This window comes from Carassius auratus, chromosome 5 (genome assembly GCF_003368295.1).
Source record: "Carassius auratus strain Wakin chromosome 5, ASM336829v1, whole genome shotgun sequence".
Lineage (NCBI taxonomy): Eukaryota > Metazoa > Chordata > Actinopteri > Cypriniformes > Cyprinidae > Carassius > Carassius auratus.
The window spans coordinates 19,975,004-19,987,777 of NC_039247.1; the positions used below are offsets into that span (position 1 = coordinate 19,975,004).

The following is a 12,774-nucleotide window of genomic DNA, read 5'->3' on the forward strand; positions in this document are numbered from 1 at the left end:
GGCTCATTTGGACGGTCCGACTCGGCTACGCGATTCAGTTCACCCGGCGACCTCCCAAGTTCAATGGCATGCTCGAGACTTCAGTGGCAGTCTGGGACGCCTCTGTCTTGCGCGAGGAGATTGCTGTCCTGCTGGTGAAGGATGCAATTGAGCCGGTCCCTCCAGCCGAGATGAGGACAGGGATTTACAGCCCTTACTTCATCGTGCCCAAGAAAAGCGGTGGCCTTCGACCTATCCTGGATCTGCGAGTCTTGAATCGGGCCTTGCTAATCAGCCTTGTCCTTGTTCTGTCCCGTAAGAGTGCTTCGCATATACGTGGACCGCACCCAGAGCTTTAGAAGCTCTGAGCAGCTCCTGGTCTGCTTTGGAGATCAGCAGAAGGGAAAGGCTATCTCTAAGCCCACTGGATAGTGGAGGCCATCGCCTTGGCATACCATTCCCAATGCTGCACCTCTCTGGCACATATCTGTCGAGCTGCGGGCTGGGCATCACCCAACACCTTTGCGAGGTTTTACAACCTCCGTGTAGAGCCAGTTTCTTCCCATGTGTTGGGTAACAGGTAATTAACGGGAAGGGCTGGCTTCGTGTCACACTTGCTGCTCCATTCCCCCTAACACAGGGATGCGAGCCCCTTTCTTCTCCCAATAGAGTTCCCCGGTTGGCGCACCCTGCTTGAGCATCCTCCAGCACCCTCGGCAGTCAGACTTGGCGGAGCAGTCTGTCGCCAGGCAGAATACTTGTTGGCATGCCCGGAGTTCTGGTCAGCCCCTGTACTGGGCTAGGTGTTCATATGGCTTGGTTCCCTATGGGCAATCCCATATGTGTATTCTTCCACGGTAAGGTTTCCCTCTTGGCAAACCCGTGTCTTCCCTTGACAGACCCGTTCTGTCAGTCTCTTCTGGCAGCCGTTCCATCCCTACTCTAAGGTAGGACCTGTCTCAGAGACAGGGACGGACTGGCCATCTGTGTGATCTGGAGAATCACAGAACGGCCGGTACTCCACCACCCACCACACACGCAGTTACCCCCCCCCCCCCCTTAATCAGTTTTACACTCCAGTACTGTAGGTGGCAGCAATACACCTTTAAGTTGGATGCCAGCTGCACTGGCCTTGGCTGCCAAGTAAGAAGAATAAGAAGTGGAAGAGTAGGAAGAAATTAACAGCAAAGACGTTAACGTTAGATAGAAGAATCATAGAAACAAACAAACAATATGCATAACACGGCCGTGGGTAAAAAAAAGAAAACGGAAAGAAAAGGGTAGGGCTGAGAAGGCGAGAGGGAAAAAAAGTGGAATTTAGATACTGAAGCCGCTAAATTTCCCAAACTAACTGAAATATATAGCAATATTTTCCAGCAGTAGCACCTCGCAGTTAAATATTAGCAGCAGTGAAGTGAGCCAGATAGCTATGAAGCAACATACCAGCTGTGATGATGATGAGGGACAGAAAGATGAGCGGGTTCCACAGGCAGATCCAAATCCATGTATGGAACATGAGAGGAGAAAGAGAGGTACTTGCTAGGGATGATGTTAGGAAGTGATATTCAGGTTGCTACATTTTTAATGATTACAGTAGTTAAAACAGCTAAACTTCAACATTTTAGCTGTAAAATGTCACATGCAGTAGCTAATATTAAGAAATCTGTTGTGCTTTTACTTTTAAAAATGTTGGTAACATTACAGTTAATGCTTACAAATTTTGAAGATTTTGAATACAGAAGTTACATTTGTAATGGTGTATTTTCATTTAGATGTGGTATTATTATGTGCAGTAAGATTAATTAATTGCTGCATAAATTAAGATTATTAAGTAATAAATTCATTTTAAGACCGAATGGAATAGATTGTATAATATGCTGTTAATAACAGCATATTATATAAACTAGTCCATCCTATCTTTGAATAAAATCTGTTTAACAAAAAATAAAATAAATCCATTCCATCGTTGTTTATTCAGGTTGGTCTTAGACACCATGCCAGGCGTTATTGTTGTTGTTGTCGAGTTTACGCGCGCCGATTGCTTTGGGCCGGGCCTAGTCAAAGTCCAGGGCCGTTTTTTAGTCCCAGTCCGTCGCTGCTCAGAGACCGCTTCCATATGTAGTACTGCCCCCTGGGTCAGTCCATATCAGTATCTCCACATGTCACCTCCCTACGGGCAGGATGTGGTCTCCGTAGTGACCTTTTGCTAAGGCTTGCTTCCCCATTGTCTTGCCAAGCTAAAAAAACAAATAGGGAAGATTGAAGCAATCTTTCTCTGAAGGTTGAAATCCATTCCATGAACTTTATGTGGGCGGAACAGCAGCGTGGCCTTCTCCAGCAGCGATATACTCTCCCTTTGGCCCCTTCGGTACCAAGATCAGTGAATTTGCGCTGGGGCTTTGGGAAGGTTACGACCTTAAGCGTAGCTTTTGTGGCACGCCAGGGCTTGTCGACAATTGCAGCACCACAGGGTTGTGACGGTGTTCAGGTTGTGGCGTTTTCCATAGGACCCCATATGTCGTTCGACATAACTCGTAGTGACCGACAGATAGGGAAAGTCTCGGTTACGTACGTAACCCTCGTTCCCTGATGGATGGAATGGAGACGTTATGACCCCATGCCACAACCTTGAACCATTCGCTGTGGCCGGGACATGTTCTCTGCTCCTCAGCGTAAAACCTAATGAGTGGATGCACCTGTCACCCTATTTATACCAGTTGGCACGGGGAGTGGCTCAGGTTTGTTAATCCACTAGCTAATTTTCATTGGCGTTTTCTCTTAAACTCAGAGATGATTGGCCTCCCAAGTGAGACCCCATCAGGGAACGAGGGTTACGTACGTAACCGAGACGTTATCTTTTGCTGCACATCAGCAATATATTCTTTGGTTTTTCTCATTGTAATGGATGATTAAGGGAATTTGGGCTTTGTTTTCCCTCCTATTTATATTTCTGTGAAACAGGAAACCGCTGTTGCATAATGTCATGTTCATAATCAATGAATTAGAATATAGTTTGGGAGATATTTTACTCATAAGAATTTCTAGGGGTGCAAATAATTTTGTCCAATGAGTATTTGAGAAAAAAAAAAACATTTATTTCATAATGATATTTTCCCCCATTTTACATTTGTTATTGTCCATTGAAAAGTTAGATTTTTGTGAATTTTTAAACATAAAAGATTAAAATATACAACACAGATTAATTTTCACAGCCGCCTTTGATCATATTTACCCAGGGTGCTGATATTTTTGGCCATGACTGTAGTTAAACATGAGTGGATAGTGTGAATACCAGTTTATTTGCTATGCTCAGTAACATAAACGAATGCTAGACATAGCATAATTGCTTTTATATTGATTTGTATGAAATAGTCTAACCTAAAAGAATTAGACTTGTGGATAGATGTGAATGCCAAAAAGCCAGAATAATGTTCGGAATGCTTGAGGATTAAACATCTCCGATGACGTTAATCACCATGGATTGATTTTATCAGGTTACAAGAAAAGGTAGGATATGGATTTAATTGTGAACTGTTAGTAGGCTACTGATTTTATTAAGTCCACATGCATCTTCAAAGGTTCTTCACGATTACATATTGCTGCCAATGTATATACTCTTTACAGTGCTTTGTTAGATGGAGCTGTTTGGTAGATCGCAATCTATCTAATTTGTTTGTCTACACCATAATTAAAATGTGGCAGACTTTAATGGACAGTAAAACAAAGGCAGAACACCGTAACTCAATGTAAACGTTCCAAACAAAGTGAAAGAATGGTAACTGGTGTTATACGCTGCTCTGCCTTGGTTTCTCCAGCGCTTTTCAAAGTTACAGTTGAGACGACCCATTATTTTCTCTGAAAAATAACTAAATTGGCTGAAGATACTTACAGTATACAAATGATAAAGGATTTCTTAAATGTCCCAAAAGTATCAATAACTAATTTTTGACAAAAAATGAAGTTACGGTCTTTTGCCTTTGTACGGCAGTATATATACATAAATGTTTCATCCATCCTTACATTTTGGTGTCATTCTGAAACCAGGTCTTGGTGAAGGATCCTTTGGGTAAACCAGTGCAAGGTGTGTCAGTCAAGACAAGGGCAACAATTACCACAACTGACAATAAACAAGATGACTTAAAATTCTCAGGGTACAAGGATACATTGACAGTGACAAGTCGGAAGGATGGAATTGCTTACTTCACCTGTAATATACCAGCTAATGTAAAACAAGCTGAATTCACTGTGAGTAAAACTGTGGTCTTTTTTTTTATTTATTTATTTATTTATTTTTGAAGGGACCAATCAGCGAATATTTCAGTCAATCAGTCAAGTCCTGAGTGATATAAACAAGAGTAGGTTAAAAATATAGAGATACACAGTCTAATCAGGTAATTATTTATTAAGCAAAATCATATGATATGCTAAATGTTTTTATATTTATATTGTACTCGTTTTAGTTTGAGACAGAAGATCCTTCTTGGAGTCAGGATCCAGTTAAACTAAAGGCGGAATCATATGTGTCTGTCAACCATCGTTACCTGTACATCAGTTTGCCTGAATCCTCAGAATTTGAAGTCGGACATTACATTTCCATCAACGTTTACTTTGATTTTCGTGGTTCCCTTTCTCTGAAGACCTTCAGCTACCAGGTAAAATACATTCAGATTCATGCATTTAGCAGACAATTTTGTCCAAATCAGCTTACAAAAGAGGAACAAAATCATAAAAATGTATTATTACCATCTGAATTAGTCACTACAGATTAAACTATTTTCATTCATTTATTTTAAATTTTCTGTTTTATGTAACATATTTTAAATATAATTTTAAGGCTCACGTTATATATTTCTCTAAAACAACTCATTTTTAAACAGATTTTTGTCATCATAGTCATTATAATGATTAATAGTATTTTGTCTTCATACGGTCAATGTTATGTCAACCCACTACCATTTAAAAGTTATGTTTTTAAAGACTAGAATTATTTGAGAAAAAATACAGTAAAAACTGTAATATTGTGAAATGTTTTTACAATTTAAAATAATTGCCTCTATATTTTTTTTTAACTTAATTTATTTCTGTGATGGCAAAGCTGAATTTTCAACATCATTACCCCAGTCTTCAGTGTCAAACAGTTCTTATTAGAAATCATTCTAATATGCTGATTTGCTGCTCAAGAAACATTTGTATTATTATTATCAATGTTAAAAACAGTTGTGCTGCTGACTGTTTTTGTGGAAGCCATGATAAAAAAAATGTCAGGAATCTTCAATGAGTGGAAGGTTTAATAGAAAAGCATTTATTTGAATCTTCTCTAACATTATACATGTTTTTACTGTCTCTTTTTTATCAATTTAATACATCCTTGAGACTTTTAATATAAGTAGTAATTTGCTATAAAATAATTACAATAATTTTACAAAAACTAAGCTTTTAAATCCACATCTGATCTAACACAGTCCATCTGAATGTCACATATGTTATGTTATAGTTTAATTGGGCCTTCACTGAGTTCAATCTATATTTTTATATCTGTTGTATATGTTTTTTTCCCAGGTCATTTCCAGAGGAAAAGTTGTGCAGTTTGACACAGTTAAGTGGGGTGGTGTAAAGAGTCAAAACTTCAACATTAAAATCACCCCTGACATGGTGCCATCTGCCCGGCTAGTGGTGTACTACGTCGTGTATGATGAAGAAAAAGCAGAGCTGGTGGCAGACTCCACGTGGATTGATGTGAAGGCTAAATGTGTTAACAATTTAAATGTAATGGCTTTTTCTCTGCCATCGTTAATTGTGAAGTGTTTTTATCATGATATTGAAACATTGTGAAATCATAACTCATCTAAATATATTTCAGGTAGACATATCAACTCCCGACTTACAGTATGTCTACAAACCCAAAGATAAACTCCAATTAAGAGTGTCATCTAAAAGCAGAGAAGAATCACTGGTGGCCTTTTCTGCTGTTGATACAGCCCTATACAACCTAAAATCTAATGACAAGGACCCTCTAAAAAAGGTGAAATAGAAGATTTGTTCAAAAAGACGTTCTGTACAGTCAAATATTATTAGTTAAGATCATGATAAAAATGTTTCTGATTGTCGCAGGTGCTACAACATGTTGAGCGAAGTGACTTGGGTTGTGGAAGAGGAGGAGGCAAAAATAATGGTGATGTGTTTGACCGTGTCGGCCTTATGTTCATCACCAATGCAAACGCCAAAACCTCTAGCACAAGTACAGTACAAACTCAGTTTTAAGTTAATATGTGGGTTTGTTACATTTAAACATCTCACTACAGCACATAATAATTTTCTGAAACACTGGCAAATGCAATCTTTTATTTATTTATTTTTTTTGCAGAGGGGGTTTGCTCCGACTTGGTTAGGCCGAAGCGTTCAGTTGACCTGGCACAAAAGTTTGAACAACTGGGTCTGTTTGCAAGCATTTTATGTCTGATAAACAGTATAATCTAGACCTTTTTTATCAGAGCGACATCATCAAAATACATTTCTTCCCACATGTTTGTTCTATAGCCAAATCCTTTGGGTTGTACAAGGGTTGCTGCTCCTCTGGGACAGAGAGTAGCCCGATACTCGAAACCTGTCAACATCGTTCAGAGAGATTGTCTTATCCTCCGTAAAAAAACCTTTTAAATCCTTTTAAATATGTCCATTTCATTTTACTCTTACATGAAATCATAATTTTACTTTTATTATTATATAGTTCTCTAAAAGATTTTCATTTTAAGGAATTACTCCTTTTTATTTTGTAGTGCCATTGTTGCATAAACACCTAATACATATTACTCATAATAAATACAAAATTTCATAATAAATGACTAATTATTATAAATATCGACTTACTATGCAATTTTGTTCAGGAGACTATATTTAGATATTCCTACTGTTATTAATTTAATGCTAAAATAATTTCATAATAAGATATTAAACTTTATATTATGCATATAGACCTGTTTGTTTACACTGTGTAAAGTTTTCCAGTGAATCATTTCATCTTTCTGAAAATATCTAGAACTTTTGATGCAACTCAGAAGAGGCGGTGTAAGTATGCTTTCTTGAGATGTTGCATCCAAGCTGTGAAGCCACGTAAAGAGGATGTGGATAACATCATACTAAGTCGCGCAGGTATGGGTGTTTCTTACAAACATCATTATCATAATGAACTTCTATAGTAACTTTAGATGACTAAAGTGACTAAAGGCAGGATATAAATTTCTCCGTTACACAATGTAGCAACAGACTTTCTGCTGGATGCGATGCCATCTCAGCTTAGGAGCCACTTCCCTGAGAGCTGGTTATGGGAGGAACACACAACCAAGTAAGAAACCTTTGAACTGAACCATAATCCCTTCTGTTTAATCGATAATCCTTATCTTTATATAAGAATTATGAAAAACTCTCTGAAAACTAATTTAATCTGTTTAAGGTCTGGCTCAGTAAGCATTACCAAAATTATTCCAGACTCACTGACTACATGGGAGCTCAAAGCAGTTGGGGTATTCAGTGAGGGTGAGTTAACGAGCTGTATTTAAGTTATTTGTTTTAGCATCACCTGGTGGCTAAATTGCTATCAGATAGGCTGAAATATCATTAACTATTGTAAATGTTAATAAGTGACTGATCTACTTATTATGTGAATTATCTACTTATTAACTTACAGTAGCACATTAAACCTATAAATCGATAGTCCATTCTAAAATCTAAAATGTAAATTCTGTCATTATTTACTCACCCTAATGTCATTGCAAGTCTGTATGACTTTCATTCTTCAGTGAAATACACACATATAAAAATTGTGTATATGTAATTTATAATTCTTTATATATATATATATATATATATATATATATATATATATATATATATATATATATATATATATATATATATATATATATATTTTATTTTTTTTTATTTTTTATTTTTTCATTATTTTAATGATTTATTTTAATTTTAATCATTATTTTACTGGTCTGACAGAAGTTAAGATCCTTTAAACAAAATTTAATTAACATGCAAATTGACTGAATCTGTTTCCAAGATGAAAACAGGATGCAACCCACAAGCCACATAAGTAGGTCATGTGACAACAAAATAATGTTTATAAAGTTGCATTTCCAACCATATTCATAAGCCTCACAAAGACGGTGTTCATAACCAACAATGTATTCTGGAAAACATTACCATCTATTGTGCATGCAGAATTTTGTTTAAGGTGTTTTTAGTTATAATCTCAGACTCTCCTGTTCATTTGTCCAGGGATCTGTGTCTCAGAGGAAAATATTCAGGTGGTCCAGGACACTACTGTGGATGTGCCCTTGCCTTATTCGATGGTTCGTGGAGAGCAGATTGAGCTCAGGGGTTCAGTCTACAATCAGCGTTCGTCAAGCACTCAGGTATAAGGTTCAGTTCTTCATCAGGAGGATGACTTTAAGTAGAAATTGTACATTCTAATCTACACTAACATTCAGAAGCTCGGGGTCAGTACATTTTTTTTAAGAAGTTAATAATTTTATTTTTCAAGGATGCATTAAATTGAGATACATTGATGAATGTATAAATAATTTAAGGATATTTTGCAGCTCAACTGTTTTCTTTGGCAGTGACCTTGTGTTTCTTGAGCAGCAAATCAGTATATTAGAATGCTTTCTGAAGGATCATGTGACACTGAAGACTGGAGTAATGATGCTGAAAAATTTGTATAGCCATCACAGGAAAAAATGAAAATAGGAAATAGTTATTTTAAACAATATTACTGTTTTTATTGTATTTTTGATCAAATAAATGCAGCCTTGATGACCATAAGAGTAACTTCCTTCGAAAACATAAAATAAAAAAATGTACTGACCTCCAAACCTAGCAATATGTGTATCTGTTTATTTATGTGACTACTACATGATGAGTTATTTACAGTTCTTTTTCTCTCTGTATCTTTCTATATCTCACACAAAAACGCATAGTTCAGTGTGACTCTGACAGCAGCAGAGGGAGTGTGTGTGTTTCGTGGAGCTCAACAGGGGAAAGATGGAAGGCCACATGAAAAAAAGGGGCAAATAGCAGGTCGTTCAGTAGCCTTGGTCACGTTCTACATCATGGCATTGGAAGCAGGCACTCATACGCTCACTTTCACTTTAACAACTAAATGGGGCTCTGAGAGTGTGGTCAAGAAATTGAAAGTGGTGGTAAGATGCAATACACAGTCAGTGCTAGAAGACTTTTTAACTATTTTATGACAAACATACAGTACAAACATTTTGAATATGATTTCTCATGATATTCTTTAAAATGATGTTTATTGTGAACTAAATCACTTATTATGCCTGAGATTATGATCTGATAGCCTGATGTTCTGGTATTCACAGCCAGAAGGACTTAGAAAGGAAATACAAAGTGGTGGAAGAATAGATCCAAATGGAGTCTTTGGTAAGGACGTCTGAAAAGTAACAGCATGCTCTCTGTTCATGTCTTGACGGAGTCTCACACCGTTCATTTTTCTTTTTCCTTTTTTTAGGCATATCCATGCGGAAGCTTGAGTTTAAAAATGTTATTCCTCCAAACATTGTGCCCAAGTCAACTGTGGATCGTTTTCTAACAGTTAATGGTATAATGTCTTTGAAGCTTGAGCATATTTGTGCAAATGCTAAATGACACTTTTATATGATATACACTTGTATATCAGATGTTGAACAATAATGTTACTTTTATAAACTGTGTAGATTAAAAATAACTGTTCTGGAAGTTCCAAAAATCCCAGTAACCCCTTCTTCATATTCAGGTGAAGTACTGGGAGAGCTTCTGTCAATAATAAAAAACCCAGAAGGTTTAAAACAGTTGACTAGCCTGCCACGGGGAAATGCAGAGATGGAGCTCATGGCACTGCTGCCAGTGTATTATGTCTACCACTACCTAGATAAAACAGAGAAATGGGACATTCTGGGGAAAGATGCTGCGGCGAGTAAAAGGGAATTAAGAAGGAAGATGCAAGCTGGTGAGATGTTTGTTTTATAAGAGTAGAATAAGTATTGTAGAATCACTGAAGACTTTCTCACATTTAATGTCTATCGTTTTTATTTTTTATTATTATTATTATTATTATTATTATTATTATTATTATTATTTATTTATTTATTTATTTATTTATTTATTTATTTTATGTTAGCATTTCCTGTAGACTCAATTTCTATATAACAATAAAATAATTTTATGATAATTTCTATTCAATAATGATTATCTTTTTTAATAAACAAAACAAAAACAAAAAAATGATTTTCAACACTGCAAAAAAAAAAAAAAAAAGTTCTTCTTGTTTTTCTAAATATCTAAACATTTTTCAAATCCAGATACATTTACTAAAGAAGTTAAATTACAAAAAAATATTAAGTCTTTGTTTTCTGAGAAATGCATCAAAATTAAGCTTTTGCTTGAAAAAAAAACTGCTAGAGTAGGAAAAAAAACCTCATTTCGGCAAGTCTGACCATCTGGCAATCCGGCTTAAGCCCACCTACATCAAGAGGCTTAAGGCACAGCCAGTCACAATAAAAACTGATAACATCTGGACTGACAGTGCACAGGCTAGCCTGCAGGGTTGTTTAGAGGCCACAGACTGGAACATCTTTAAGGAGGCTACAGATGACATCCATGAATACACAGAGGCTGTGAGTGACTACATCAGCTGGTGCACATCTACATGTGCACCTCCCAGAACTGTGCATGTGTTTCCAAACCAGAAACCTTGGTTTAATGGAAATATAAAACAGAAGATCAGGAAAAGGCAGGAAGCTTTTAAGTCAGGAGACCAAAGGGAGTACAAGAAAGCCCGGTATGAGCTACAGAAGTCCATCAGAGCTGCAAAGAGGGCGTATTCTCAAAAACTTGAAAGATTTTACCTAAGTAACAACACGCGCAGTATGTGGCAGGGAAGCAGTCACAAACTACAAGGAAATAGTACCAGCCACAGATCCCCTGGATGTCACCCTCCCAGACAGCCTTAATACCTTCTACAACAGGTTTGACAGAATGAACACAGACACTCCTTCAAAAGCCCCCTGCAACCCCACGGACACTGTCTTTCAGGTGACACCCACACAGGTCCTGAAAGCTCTGAGGCAGGTGAACCCCCACAAGGCTGTGGGACCAGACGGCGTCCCTCCCAGAGTCCTGAAGGCCTGCGCAGAACAACTCACTGGTGTGTATGTAGACATTTTTAACTTGTCTCTAAACCAAGCAGTAGTCCCCCGTATTTTTAAATCCTCCACCATTGTACCAGTTCCAAAAAAGCTAAATCCAGCCACCCTGAACGACTTCAGGCCAGTGGCACTCACGCCAGTCGCCATGAAGTGTTTGGAAAAACTGGTTCTCACACACATTAATCACATGGTCCCGGACACGATCGACCCCCTCCAGTTCACCTACCGTCCCAACCGTTCAGTGGACGACGCAGTGGCCTTTGCTCTACACCATATCTACACCTACACCATTTGCTCTGCAATACCTGGACAACAGAGGAACATATGTCAGAACGTTGTTCCTGGATTAAAGTTCGGCTTTTAACACCATCCGCCCGGGCAGGCTGACTGAGAAGCTGACAGACCTCGGCGTCCCGACTCCCACCTGTAACTGGATCCTGGATTTCCTGACTGAAAGACCACAGGTGGTGAGGATGGGAAGGAGGGTGTCTGCAGAGCTCATCATCAGCACAGGATCACCACAAGGCTGCTGTCTCAGTCCTAAACTATTCACCCTGTACACACACGACTGTATCTCCACCCAGGACAATACCATCATCATTAAGTATGCTGATGATACCACCATTCTGGGCTTCATCAAGGGGGGGGACGAGTCGGGCTACAGGAGTTTGGTGAACGACATTTTCACATATGGTGAGGTGAACGATCTTTGCCTTAACACAGACAAGACAAGAGAAGTAATCATGGATTTCAGGAAAAACCCACCCCCCCTGCAGCCCCTCATCATCAAGGGGACTGAGGTGGAGAGGGCTGACAGTTACAGATTCCTGGGACTGCAAGTAACATCAGATCTGAACTGGACTTTGAACACTGCTGCCACAGTGAAAAAAGCTCAGCAGAGACTGTATTTCATCAGGCTGCTTAGAAAAGCTGGTCTGCACTGTCGTCCTCTCACCCAGGTCTACAAAGGACTGATAGAGAGCATCCTCACCACAGGCATCACTGTATGGTATGGAAACACCACACAGACAGAGAGGAAGGCTCTGCAAAGAGTCATAAAGACTGCAGAGAGGATTATCAGAACAGAACTCCCCTCCATGGACACAATTTACACACAGCGTTGTCAGAAAAGAGCAGAGAGAATTATCAGAGACACACTACATCCAGCTCACTCCCTGCTCATTCACAAAAACTGTACATACAATCTCAGGCACAGACGAGCGGACAGCATTATCACAAACAGATCACGTTTTTATAAGAGCTTTTTCCCTGCCACAGTGAGACTCTTGGCCAAAACAAAATGAACTACTGTCTATAGGGTCTGTGTAATATGCCTGTGTATTTGATTTATTTATTTATAACGTAACTTTTGCATTATAATATTATTGTTATCTCTGGGGCCTGTGTAATATACCGGTGTATTTTATTTAGTTATTTATAACATAACATATTATTGTTATCTCTGGGGCCTGTGCAATATAGCGGTGTATTTTATTTAGTTATTTATAACATAACATATTATTGTCATCTCTGGGGCCTGTGCAATATGTAATATACTAGTGCAATTCAGAATGAAAATCTACAT

The 12,774-nt window shown here is 38.2% G+C and overlaps 1 protein-coding gene across 1 annotated transcript in view; it reads left to right on the top strand.

The window, feature by feature from the left end:
- LOC113080098 (complement C5-like) overlaps window positions 1-12,774 on the top strand; it is a 37,662-nt gene that overhangs the window by 9,501 nt on the left and 15,387 nt on the right. Inside the window, exons 11-25 of the mRNA XM_026252316.1 lie at window positions 4,024-4,224; window positions 4,440-4,631; window positions 5,539-5,745; window positions 5,840-6,001; window positions 6,091-6,217; window positions 6,344-6,412; window positions 6,517-6,619; window positions 7,016-7,128; window positions 7,237-7,321; window positions 7,430-7,512; window positions 8,263-8,399; window positions 8,964-9,185; window positions 9,366-9,426; window positions 9,515-9,604; window positions 9,779-9,991. Coding sequence (XP_026108101.1) covers window positions 4,024-4,224; window positions 4,440-4,631; window positions 5,539-5,745; window positions 5,840-6,001; window positions 6,091-6,217; window positions 6,344-6,412; window positions 6,517-6,619; window positions 7,016-7,128; window positions 7,237-7,321; window positions 7,430-7,512; window positions 8,263-8,399; window positions 8,964-9,185; window positions 9,366-9,426; window positions 9,515-9,604; window positions 9,779-9,991 — 2,065 coding nt within the window. The remainder of the gene's footprint in view (window positions 1-4,023; window positions 4,225-4,439; window positions 4,632-5,538; window positions 5,746-5,839; window positions 6,002-6,090; window positions 6,218-6,343; window positions 6,413-6,516; window positions 6,620-7,015; window positions 7,129-7,236; window positions 7,322-7,429; window positions 7,513-8,262; window positions 8,400-8,963; window positions 9,186-9,365; window positions 9,427-9,514; window positions 9,605-9,778; window positions 9,992-12,774) is intronic.